The following is a 13,412-nucleotide window of genomic DNA, read 5'->3' as shown; positions in this document are numbered from 1 at the left end:
CACTACGGAAGTAGGATTGCCCAACCTTCCTTCCGAGGAGTGGCTGGTGGGTTTGAACCACCAGCCTTCTGGTTAGCAGTCAAGTGCCTTAGGCCCTATGCCATTCCATATTAGAGATAGTAATTAGTGAGTGGGCCCTGGATTTGTGGTTCCTTTTCAAAAACTTTAGTTACCAGGAGATTGCACATAGTTACAGGGAACCAGTATATGCTCTTTATCATGTGATACTGCCTTTTTACTTCACCAATCATTCATTCCTCCAAGAAATATTTCCTGAACATCTACTGTCATGCTAGATTTATGAAAATGCCTTGTTCTATAATTAAATAGGAGAAAGAGGAATGAAATTAACAAAAAACTTTTTGTGGTTAAATAATATGTTATAGGGTGATCTGTGTCTGCTACAACAGTTTTCCATATTAAGGGTTAATTTATGTAGAAGTGCTGAATCATCAAAGATACTACAGAAGCCAACTAGACACAGCAGTCTGTATTCAGCCTTTTTTTCCCTTAAGAACTTTTCCTTTACTTTCAATTTTCCTTTTTCTAGATTTCTTCTCACTCAGTTTTTGGTTGACCTTTTTCTGGCCTAACCATTTACACAGGTTTTAATGTTTCTTACTGGTAATTTTCAGATGAAATCTGCCACATTCATCTGTCAGTTGCAAACATACATGATTTAGGCTCCTTAAAACAAATGCAACTCACGTAATGGTTGTGAATTTTATTTTCAATGTTTTTTATAATTTTAAGATAGCATTTCCCATGTGTATTGTGGCCATGTATACAATGTTAGTACATGGTAAAACAAAATAAATTTGAGATTGTGTGCAGTTTAAAATAATGAGTTAGATTGTTATTCAATATTTATTTTAAAATTGTGTTATTCATATTCAATTTAAGATGCTTGCTACACATTTCTCATAATAGACTAATACTACTTCAGTAGACTTTAGATTTTTTAAATATCTCCCAAGATTAAGAAATTTGTGTGCTTCTGTGCATTATTGGCATTTGTAGAAAAAGATTAGTGGATACTTATTTTTAAAGGTTTGGACAATTGGTACCATTATAAACAAGTTTGAGTAATATAAAGTGGACCTTTAAGGCTTTAGTAATGTATACTTAGGATGTTTGACATTTAAGAGAACTGGAGACAGTAAGTGGTAGAGATTGTTTGAACATGTCATTGCCACCACATTCTGCTTGTGTTATGCCTTAATAAATGAGGGCAGGTGTCTACAGCCATTGTCCTCATTCATATTGTCATATGCATTCTTTTCATATGATTTTCAAATATAAAATACACATCCTTATTTTCATTATGATGTGTTCTCAGCTTTTCAGCAGGAACTTGATGCAAGGCATGACAAGTATGAAAGACTTGTAAAACTTAGTCGGGATATAACTGTTGAAAGTAAAAGGACAATTTTCCTCCTCCATAGGATTACAAGGTGAGTAATTATCTTCAAAATTTGTTATAAGTTGATAGTTTATAATTTATTTTTCATGCTTTATACCTCAAAGGTATAAATATTCTAACTGCTTTTTAGACTATTGTGTGACTCATTTTGTGAACACTGAGATCAGAGGAAGTTAGTAGAAGGTATATTTTAAGAATAAACATTTTCATGAAAATAGAGGAAAAATTCTTACTTTAAAAACAGCTAGGGTTTTTGTGTTTGTAAAACTTACTCTTTAAGATAAACCCATTGTTCATTAAATGATTTTTTCCAATGACTTATTAGAGCCTCTTACATTAAAGCTTTACTTGGATGAGAGATGTTAACATTTTAATATTTGCTAAACGCTACAATCTGCTTAACCTACTTTCACATTCATTTTTTAGTTCATTGCATTATGGCTTTCTGCCTCACAAAAAAACGATAAAAAAACCCAAGCTCACTGCCGTTGAGTCAGATCCAACTCTTTGCGACCCCTCCTTGGGTTTCTGAGGCAGTATCTCTAAGGAAGTAGATTGCCCAGTCATCCTTCCGAGAAGTAGCTTCTGCCTCACAGCTATTGAAATTGCTCTCTTTACCATTATGTCCATTATGTTGTTCAGTCTAGTACATTTCTACAACATCAGATAGCTACTACCAATAAGCAGATTTCATGTTTTATATACTGTTTTTTATCATAATTGTGATCATATTACACATACAGTTTTGATTAATAAACTGAGAATGTGGGAAAGATCAGAAAAATCATAAACTACAGAAAAGCAAAAATACTTTATGTAGATCAGCCAATATGGTGTACAAAGATAACTATTGTTGATTAGCAGATTTCATATTTTAGCTACAAATCCATTTTCTTTAATAAATATTGACATTCTCCAGCAAGCTTTAGTGATTTATCTTTCAAGGAATTTGTCCATTTCATCCAAGTTTTTTAATTTATTGGCGTAAAGTTGTTCATAATATTCCTTTATTAAACTTTGTGATGTCTATAGGATCTGTGATGATGTCTCCTCTCTTAATTCCTGTTATTGGAATTTCTTTTTTCTTGATCCCACTGGCTGGAGGTTTATCATTTTTACCAATCTTTATGAACTAGCTTCTGATTTCATTGGTATTCTATTTATTTATTTAGTTAGTTAGTTTTCTATTCCATTCTGTTTTGTTATTTTTTTCTTCTGCTTACTTTGAGTTTATTTGTTCCTCTTTTTCTAGCTTCATTAGGAGGAAGGTAATATTAAAGAATATGAGCATTTAGTGCTATAAATTTCCTGTCAAGTCTCTAAGTATTGCTTTAGCTGCAACCCACAAATTTTTATGTATTCTTTTTTTCATTTTTATTCAGTTCAAAATACTATGTAATTTTTATTTGATATTATTTTTGCCCCATGGATTATTTAAAAGTGTTACTTTGTTTCCAAATATTTTGGAATTTTTTTTCCCAGACACTTTAAATCATCTCTAATTTAATTCCATTGTCATCAGAGAATATATTTTTTATGACTGAATACGTACAACTTCATGCAGACTTATGTTTTGGTCCAGAATATGCTATTTGTGTCCACTTGAATATATATTCTGCTGTTGTTGGGTGGAGTATACTACAAACATCAAGTTGTAAATCAAGTTAAATCAAGTTGGTTGGCAAAAACAAACAAACTCACTGCCCTCGAGTTGGTTCTGACTCATAGCAACCCCTCCTTGGGTTTCCAGGGTGGTATCTCTATGGCAAAATTGCTCAGTCTTCCTTCTGAGGAGTGGCTGGTGAGTTTGAACCGCCAGCCTTCTTGTGTTAGCAGTCAAATGCTTTAGGAACCATGCCACCAGAGCTCCCCCTGGCAATGTTGTTAAAGTCTACTATATCCTTGCTGATTTCTGGTGTACTTATTTAATCAGTTATTGAGAGAAAGGTATTGAAATTTCTAGCTTTAATTGTGGATTTGTCTATTTATCTTTGCAGTTTTATAGGTTTTTGTGTCATATATTTTTGAAGCTCTTTTATTTGATGTACCAGTGTTTAGGATTATTGTGTCCTCTTGATGAATTGACCTTTTATCATTATGATGATATCCTTGGAAATATTTTTTCCTCTGGAGGTTTATCATTTTTATCTGTCTTCATGAACCAACTTCTGATTTCATTGATAACCAAGGTATTTTTTTTTTTTTTTTTATTACTGTTAGCAGGGAAAATTCTTTACACACCAACTGAAATAACAACCCCAAGCATAAGAATCAGCACAAAGCTGATTCCTGTGAGGCTGATTCTTACACCCCTGTTCTCTTTTATCATTTCTGACACTGGCCATTTTCCCATGGCACTCTTTCTCTACTGAGTGTGATAAATCATTGGAATGGTCACAGAGAACTCATGGAAACAATACAACTGCAATAGAAACTTTAATGTTAGAGAAGGATAGAAACAGAAATGAAGATATGCAGAGGATGAGGCTCATTGGGGTTCCAGCATGGGGTCTCATTGTCTAAAAGGAAACCTGCTTACCCTTCTTCAAAATGTTATAAATCTGGTTCATTCTCACCCATCAGGAAAATTTCAAACAGAAAACTCAATGCTGTCACTTGGTGGGCTTGGCTGTTGGTCACTCCTCTCAGCTTTTGCCTGGGGTTAGATCTTTTAAACTTTGTTGCCACTGTTTTTGTTTGCTTATTGTCTCTGCTTCTACTGGAACCATCACAGCCACTGCCTCTGTCATCATCTCAGGTTTACTCAGTCTGGTAGGTCATAGTGCAGGGCCAAAGGACATGCTTCTCTCCTCATTCTCAAAGATTGTTGTGTTGTTATTATGTGCCATTGAGTCGGACCCGACTCATAGCGACCCCTCCTTGGGTTGCCGAGGCAGTATCACTACGGAAGTAGATTGCCCAACCTTCTGAGGAGTGGCTGGTGGGTTTGAACTTCCAGCCTTCTGGTTAGCAGTCAAGTACCTTAGGCACTATGCTATTTGAGCCTCTTTGTTGTAGACTTTTTATCAGTCACCAGGTAGACCCCCAGCCAATTTGAGTAATGATCAGTTTCTGGGTTAGGGGGCCCCTCAGTCAGTCCTGGTGAAAGTTAGTGACCTGGCGGGGCTTTGAAACCAGTACCAAAAAGATAAATTCCTTTTTTTAGTAAGCTGATTCCACACAGCATATAGGGTATATCTTTTTCCATCATTTAAATTTATTCGTGATTAGTTCTAAAGTAGATTTCTTGTCTTTCTTGCTTTTATTTCCTGCCTGCTAATCTGCCTTTTAATGAGAATGTTTAGATCATTTACATTTAATGAGATTACTGATGTGGTTGGATTAGCTCTGCTAACCATTTTCTTCTTGTTTTGCTTTATTTTGGATTAAGTATTTTTTTTTTTAAGATTCCTTTTTATTACTAGTTATGCCTTTTTGTTTTATTTTTGTAGGGATTATTTCACAATTTAAGTATATATCTTACACAGTTGATGATCAATTAATGGTACAGATAGTTCTCAATTTGCACAATTCTGTGTTAATGAAACTCCTTTGGTTCTGTGGTAACAGTTACTTCACAAATCAAAGTCACAATTTCAATATGTACAATTTTCAGTTAACACAATACCTTGCAAAGTGAGGACTGGTTCCATATAATTTTCTATATAGTATCAGAACCTTATAATAGTAAACTTTCCTTTCCATTTTCCCTCTACCAGTCAGACTTTTTTGCTACTGTTGTAATGTTGTTGTTTTTTGCCGTTGAGTCACATCTGACTCATAGCGACCCCTCCTTGGGTTTCCGAGGCAGTATCACTGCGGAAGCAGATTGCCCAACCTTCCTTCTAAGTGGCTGGTGGGTTTGAACTGCCAGCCTTCTGGTTATCAGTCAGGTGCCTTAGGCACTATGCTACCGGAGCTCCCAAAGTTATAATAGTAGCACATAATAAGCATACTACTACTCCATTTGTTATAAATCTGGTACATTATTATTTTTGTTTTAAACAGTATGATTTAAAACATAAGAAAAAAAATTGTATTTAGCCACTTAATTTTTCCACTGTTTTTCATTGTCTTTTGTAGATCCAGATTTCCATCTGGTACCATTTTCCTTTTGCTTAAAGAACTTCTTTTAAAACTTTTTATAGCTTCAGTATGCTCGTGGTGAATCAACTATTTCTGGCTCTGTGTGAGCTGTAGGCATTGTACTGCCTGGTAACTTTGGGTAGTTCTTTTTCTATGCTTGGATTGTTTCCCGACATGACTATACTGGTAAGGACTCAGCTGAAGATTTGAGTGAGAGAGAACCTCTGCAGCTCTCTGGAACTCTTTCTGTTTGCAGTTTTTTCTTCTTGTTACTCTGCCCAGTGAATTTTAGCCATCTGGACCACCTTAAAATCTCAACTACTTCTCTACCCAAGGAGACTCCAGGACTCTAGTTAGGTGCCCCTTTCCGTGCTGCCTCTTGGAAACTTTTCTCCAGGCAGTAAGATGGGTAATTGTAGGGCTCATGTAGTTATTTCTCTTCTCGGGAATCAATCCTCCATGCTGCCTGTTGTCAGATTTCTCAAAACCATTGTTTCTTTGTTTTTTTCAAAGTAATTTTGTTATTGTTGAACATATACACAGCAAAACACACACCAATTCAGCTGCTTTTTACATATACAATTCAGTGACATTGATTACATTCTTCAAGTTGTACAACCATTCTCATGCTACTTTCCTGAGTTGTTCCTCCCCCATTAACAAACTCACTGCTCCCTCATGTTCCTAGCTAATCTTTCAAGTTGCTGTGTCAGTATGATCTCATATAGACAGTTCTTAAAAGATCATAATGCTTGAGGCAGGCATTTTTTTTTTTTTTTTTTTTTTGTGATTGGGGTGAAAGTTTACAGAGCAAATTTATCTTCCATACAACATTTCACATATGCTTTGTCTCATGCCATTGTCTGTAATCTCCCACAATGCAACAGCTTTTCTCCCACTTTCTTCCTATAACCACCTCATCCCTGTGTCCTTCCTCCCATCCATTACTGCCCCCTGAGCCGTCCTTCTCTTCTCCCATGATTGAGCTTTCCAAGGAATGTATCTGCCTAATGTAAATGTTCGACTCATATGCCTATCTTTTGTTTGGCTGGAAGCCACAGGAGTGGGTTCAATTGCAGACCTGAAGAGCAGCTAAGGGCCATAATCTGAGGGGTTTCACCAGGCTCTATCAGCCAGCAAACCTGGTCACTTTTTTTTTTTTTTAAATGATTTGAGTTTTGTTTCACATTGTTCTCCTACTCTATCCAGGATCTCCTAACGGATCCCTCTCCGAGTGGTTGACAGTGGTAGCCAGGAACCATCTAGTTCTTCTGGTCTGATAGTCATGTAGGCTGAGGATCGCATGGTGTACCAGTCCCTTGGACTAATTGTTTCCATGTGTCTTTTTTTTTTTGTTCTTCTGGATGAGGAGAGACCCATTGTTGCATCTAGATGGCTGCTTGCTTGCAAACTTTTAAGATCCCACTCGCTACTTGCCAAAGTAGGAGGTGGAACAATTTTTTTGTGTAATATGTTATGCCAGTTGAGCTTGATGTTTCCTAAGGCAGGCATTTTTTATAGTTAAATTATTACTTGGTTTTAAGAAGATTTAAGGGGATATTTTTGGTTTAAAGTTTAAAAATTTATCTCAAGGCAATATTTTCAGGCATTATCCAGCTTCCTTGGCTCCATAGGATCTGGATTCTGGGAAAATTTACAATTCTGTTTGACATTTTCCTCTTTTGATCAGAATTCTTCTGTGGAATCATTAATCAAAATGTTCAGTCGTGGTAGTTGAGCACCATCCAGTATTGGTTTCAGTGCAAAGGAGGTAATTATTCATGGAGGCACACATTCCCTTTCCTTCTTCCTCTGTTGCTTCAGGTAAATGGAGACCAATTATTTTGCTTTGGATGGACTCTTGCAAGCTTTTAAGACCCCAAGCACTAGTAACAAACTAAGGAAGAGAAGCACTAAAAATGTAATTAGGCCCATTAACTGGATGTCCCGTGAAACCATGACCCTAAAATTCCTAACCAATTATTCTGGTTACTTAGTGCCGCTCTGACAAGAAATATACCACAAATGGGATGGCCTTAACAAACAGGAGTTTATTCTTATAATTTGGAGGCTTTAAGTCCAAGTTCAGAGTGCCAGGCTCTAGTGGCTGGGTGAAAGCCCCTCAACCTTGGGCTTTAGCTCTGGGTCCTGCTCCCGGCCCACTGAAGCTAGAAGCTTTTCTTCACTCACACAGCTCCTGGCTGCTGAGGCTACCAAGTCCAAGGTTGACCAGGAAAAAGGCACAGTCCCAATGTTAACCAGACCACACGGCAGGCCATTAATTCAAGTCCATTGTAAGTCCCCAGGTCATCAGAGCATGGCAGGCTGCTGAACAACAACACGGCTACGTGCAGGTGTAAGTGTGCCATAAGTTAGAGACCATTCTCAAGGCTTCTCATTATATATAGGAAGCAGACCACATCCCAAAGACAGCTACTCAGCTGCTTGTGGTAGATCCCACCATGGAGTTGATTGCCAGTCTCATCATTGAGAATAACTACCACCAGCTGCCCAACTGTTCATCCGGGCCCAGCCAAGTTGACACAAACACATAACCACCACAATTCTATCTCTTGTCAACTTGGCACCTGTACAGATCTTCAGTGGGTGGTATCTGTACAGGTCTCCACTGGGTGGCTCCAGTCCCCTAGTTCCTAAGTGGTGACCTCACCCACTTGGCCTGGCAGGCCCCGTTCCTCTCCCTCTTTGGCATGGTAGCCCCGCCCCCTCACTCTTGGGCAGTGGCTATGGTTCCATCCCACTGGCCCCACATGCCAGAACCAAGCTCGTGAAGGCTTGGGTCTTTGAAATCTAGGGGGCTGTGGTGGTTCTACCTCCAAAGGCAATGGTCCTACCCTTTCAGGTTGAAGCAGCTCTGCTTCACGTTTTCTTGGTCTCTCCACTTCTGCCGATTAATGCCAAAGGCAACCCACTCCGCTAGAAACCCCTGCCCAAAAAGCACTCAGCTTTCTTGCTCCGTAGGCCAGGCCAGCCAACCTGCTATTCCATCTCATTCTGGTTTCTTTTTTTACCAATTAATGCCCAGAGGCAACCCACTCCTCCAAGAGGCCGCCTAACAAAGGCATCAAGCTTTTTCCTCCATGGGCTAGTAACGCTGTTGCTGTCTCATGCTGATTCTCTTGGCTCGCTCCTGCCATCTCTCATGCCAGTCTCTGGGCTCTGCTCCTGCTGGTATCTCTCATGTCGGTCTCTTGGCTCTGCTCCTGCTGTCTCTCATGCCATATGCCAGGGTCTTGCTGCCAGGGTCTCGGGTCAAGGACGCACTCCACTCCTGTTTCCACATTTTAGGTATCTATCAGTCCCATGGGACCTCTGGTAGCGTAGTGCCTAAGGCACTTGACTGCTAACCAGAAGGCTGGTGGTTCAAACCCACCAGCCACTCGTCAGAAGGAAGTTTGGGCAAATCAACTTCCATAGTGATACCTCCTCAGAAGGAAGATGGGGCAATCTACTTCCGTAGTGATACTGCCTTGGCAACCCAAGGAGGGGTCGCTATGAGTCGGGTCTGACTTGACGGCACAAAACAACAGCAACACGCTGCTGCAATGTTTTTTTCTTTTTTAAGTACATTTTATTGAGATATAATTTATGTACAGTGAAATACACAAAACTAAAGTGACATGGGTCTTTGCATTTTTTTTTTTTTTTCCCCGCAGTGTTCCCACCCCTCCCCTCCCACCCTTGGTAACCAACAAAGAAAGTTTCCTTCCATATATAAACCTTTCCTTGACTTTTTACGATTATGCACTAATACTGTGTTTGTCTTTCTGTAATTGACTTATTTCACTCAGCATAACGTCCTCCAAGTTCATCCATGTTATGCGGTGTTTTGCAGATTCTACATTATTCTGTAGTGTTGCATAGTGTTCCATTGTGTGTATGTAGCATAGTTTGCTTATCCATTTTTCTGTTGATGGGCACATAGGTTGTTTCCATCTTTTTGCTGTAGTAAATAGTGCTGCGATGAACATGGGTGTGCATATATCTGCTCTTGTCCTGGCTCTCACTTCTTTAGGATATATACCTAGTAATGGGAATACTGGGTCAAATGGTATTTCTAATTCCAACTTTTTAAGGACTCGCCATACTGCTTTCCACACTGGTTGTATCATTTGACAGTCCCACCAGCAATGTATGAGAGTCCCAATCTATCCACATCCTTGCCAGGGTTATTTTCTGTCTTGTTTAACTTTGCCATTAGTGCTGCAACCGTTTTTGAATTATCTTTAGCAAGATTTTTCTTCTGTGTGATATTAATTATATTGTTGATACTGTTCCCTAATTTCCATGTTGTATGGGATCACCTTCTTTGGAATGGATACAAATATGGATCTCTTCCAGTCAGTTAGCCAGGTAGCTGTCTTCCAAATTTCTTGGCATAGACGAGTGAGTGCCTTCAGCATGGCATCTGTTTGTTAAAACAGTTCAGTGGGTATTCTGTTAATTCCTGGGGCCTTGTTTTTTCACCAGTTCCTTCAGTGCAGCTTTGACGTCTTCCTTCAATTCCATTGGTTCTGGATCATATGCCATCTTCTGAAATGGATGAACATCGACCGATTCTTTTTGGTACAGTGACTCTGTGTATTCCTGCCATATTCTTTCGATGTTTCCTGCATCATTCGATATTTTGCCCATGGAATCTTTCACTATTGTAATTCAAAGCTTAAATTTTTTTCTTCAGTTCTTTCAGCTTGAGAAATGCAGAGTGTGTTCTTCCCTTTTGGTTTTCTAACTCCAAGTCTTTATACATTTCAGTTTAATAATTGACTGTCTTCTTGAACTGCTCTTTGAAATCTTCTGTTCTGCTCTTTTATCTTTGCTTTAGCTATGCTCTGTTCATGGGCAAGTTTCAGAGTCTCTTCTGACATCCATTTTGGTCTTTTCTTCCTTTCTCATCTTTTTAATGAACTTTTGCTTTCTTCGTGGATGATCTTGATGTTATCCCACAATTCCTCTGGTTTTCGGTCATTGGTGTTCAGAGCATCAGAGCTTTTCTTTAGATGGTCTCTACATTCAGGAGAGATGTTATCAAGGTTGTATTTTGGCTCTTGTGGACTTGCTTTAATTGTCTTCAGCTTCAACCTGAACTTGCATATGAGTAGTTGATGCTGTGTTCCACCGTCAGCTCCTGGCCTTGTTTTGGCTGAAGATACTGAGTTTCTCCATCACTTCTTTCCACAGATGTAGTTGATCCTGTATACACCATCTGGTGAAGTCCATATGTATAGCCGCTGTTTATTCTTTTTAGTGATACTTTATAGGTGGTACTTCATTTTTTACAAGCTGCTCTCAGAATTCTTTCTTCATGTTTGGTTTTGAAATATGTCTTGGTGAGTTTCTCTTGGGGTCTGTCCTGTATGGGGTTCTTTGAGCTCCTTGGATGGAAACCATATCTTGTTCCTTGATATCAGAGATGTTTTCTGCAGTAAATCTTCAAAAATTCTCTTTGTGCTTTTATTTCTACCTTTCTCTTGTGGAATTCTAATCACTTTTAGGTTATGCTTCTCGATAGTATCCCACATAACTCTTAGGCTTTTTTCATTCTTTTATTTGATGGTTCCTCAAACAGATTAGTATCAAGGGAGTTTCCCTCTGTTCCCCTGATTCCTTCTTCCATTGATTCAATTCTTCTTCTTTGTCCTTGCATTGAGTTATCTATTTCTGATAATCTTGTTAATCTTTTGGATTTCTAGTTTTTGTATGATTTCCACTTGTCTATTTATGTTGTCATTTTGTCCTTGTACTGTTTTTCTGAAATTTTTAGGGTGTTGTCTATTTTCCTCGATCTCTTTGAAGATTCTCTATGTTTTTTGAATTAATTTGTAAGTAGTTCTTTCACTGTTGCTTCCTCAGGAAGGTTTTCTGCTCATTTAATTTGCTCACTTGTTAGAGCCTTTTTATCCTGTTTCTTTGTATGATTAGTTACTGTCTTTTGTCTCCAGGCTTTAAGGTGAGTGGGGGTTGGAGAGTAAATTCTTTCTCTGATATTGGGTGCCAAGTTTTGGGTCTTCAGATCTCTTCATAGCCCTTTTGGGACCATGACGTCCTTCTGGGTTGGTGTTAGCAGTTAGTGTACCCTTTTGAGGTCAGAGCAGAATGTCTCTGTACCTGCTGTGAAGGAGTTCTTCACAGATGTGTAGGTTAGGCCCTCTACTTGTGTGAATTGGCACATGCAGTTGGCCTGCCAGATCTCTCTGAGTGTGGGATGTGTGATATTTCAGCCAGGTGAATATTGAATGAAGACACTAAGAACACCTGCTTCTCATTAGGCACAGGTGAGATGGCACCTTGCTTTACTACAAATTTGTCTGTATTGTATCTCTGACTCCTTTTGGGGATTCCATGAGATTTCCTTTTTGTGTGCCTCACCCAAGAATACTGCTTGCTTTGCCTCTAGATGGCTATGCTGTGTCAGGGAAGCTGGCCAGGCACCTACAATCCATTTGTCTTGTCGTTCACTGTTTGCCTCCAGTTTCTACTTCCATTCAGTGTTTGATCCAACTCTTTGTTGTGTTTGCTGCTCAGGGTTCCAAGACTGTCATCTATATTGTTTCACCTGGTTTCTCACATCTTTGCTGTAGGGGCTAGCATGGTATGTCTGACTAAACTGCCATCCTCTCTCATTTTTACCAGGCTGTTTTGATTACTGTAGCTGTATAATATATTTTAAATCAGGAAGTTTGAGTCCCCCTACTTGGTTCTTCTGTTTCAACATTGCATTTACTACTTAAGGCCTTTTGCCATTCCATATAACTCTGAGGAATGCTATTTCCATTTCTGTAACGAAGGCTATGGGAATTTTGATTGGGTAGGGTTGTGTTGAATCTGTAGCTCACTTTTGGTAGTATTGACATTTTAACAGTATTAAATCTTCCAATCCAAGAACACGGAATATCTTTCCATTTTTTAAGTGTTGTTCAATTTCTTTCAGCCGTGTTGTGTAGTTTTTTATTGTATAAGTCCCTGGTTTAATTTATTCCTAGGTATTTTATTCTGTTAAATTCTTTGTAAATAAAATTTTTTCCCTAATTTCCTTTTCAGATTTCTCATTGCTAGTGTATAGAAACGCAATGATTGTTGTTTTTAGACCTTCTACTATTTTGCTAAATTCCTCTATTCTAGGACTTTTATTGTGAACTCTTTAGAATTTTCTATATATAGGTTCATATTCAGGAGTTCATATTCAGTAACATAGTGCCTAAGGCGCTTGACTGCTAACCAGAAGGCTGGCGGTTCAAACCCACCAGCCACTCCTCGGAAGGAAGGTTGGGCAATCTACTTCCTTATTGATCCTGCCTCAGCAACCCAAGGAGGAGTTTCTATGAGTTGGGGCCGACTCAACAGCACATAACAACAACAACACCAGGTTCATATTCTCTGTGAGTAGAGGTAATTTTACTTCAAGTCTGGGTAACTTACTTCTTTTTCTTGTCTTACTGCTGTGCGTAGGACTTCTAATACAATACTAAATGGAAATGGTGAGATCAGGCACTGTGATCTTATTCCTGATTTCAAGGAGAAAGCTTTCAGTCTTTCTCCATGAAGTATAATGTTGGCTGTTAGCTTTTTTAATATATGCCCTGAATCATATTAAGGGATTTTCCTTCTAGTCCAGTCGTCTATTGGGTTTTCACTGAGAAAATGTTGGCTTTTATCAGTTGCTTTCTCTGCGTCCATAGGGAAGATCGTATGGTTCTTTTCCTTTGTTTTGTTGGTGTACTATATTATGTTGATTGATTTTCTGATGTTGAACCATCCCTGCATTTCTGGAATAAATCCGTAGCACAGTGCCTAAGGCACTTGACTATTAACCAGAAGGCTGGCGGTTCAAACCCACCAGCCACTCCTCGGAAGGAAGGTTGGGCATTCCTACTTCCGTAGT

The 13,412-nt window shown here is 38.7% G+C and overlaps 1 protein-coding gene across 1 annotated transcript in view; it reads left to right on the top strand.

Annotated features, from left to right (window-relative positions):
• TSNAX (translin associated factor X) overlaps positions 1-13,412 on the top strand; it is a 116,584-nt gene that overhangs the window by 4,395 nt on the left and 98,777 nt on the right. The window contains exon 3 of the mRNA XM_007938483.2: positions 1,340-1,454. Coding sequence (XP_007936674.1) covers positions 1,340-1,454 — 115 coding nt within the window. The remainder of the gene's footprint in view (positions 1-1,339; positions 1,455-13,412) is intronic.

Source organism: Orycteropus afer, unplaced genomic scaffold (assembly GCF_000298275.1).
Source record: "Orycteropus afer afer isolate SDZICR_OR568_19922 unplaced genomic scaffold, OryAfe1.0 scaffold00050, whole genome shotgun sequence".
Lineage (NCBI taxonomy): Eukaryota > Metazoa > Chordata > Mammalia > Tubulidentata > Orycteropodidae > Orycteropus > Orycteropus afer.
This window is presented reverse-complemented; position numbering and strand designations above follow the sequence as displayed.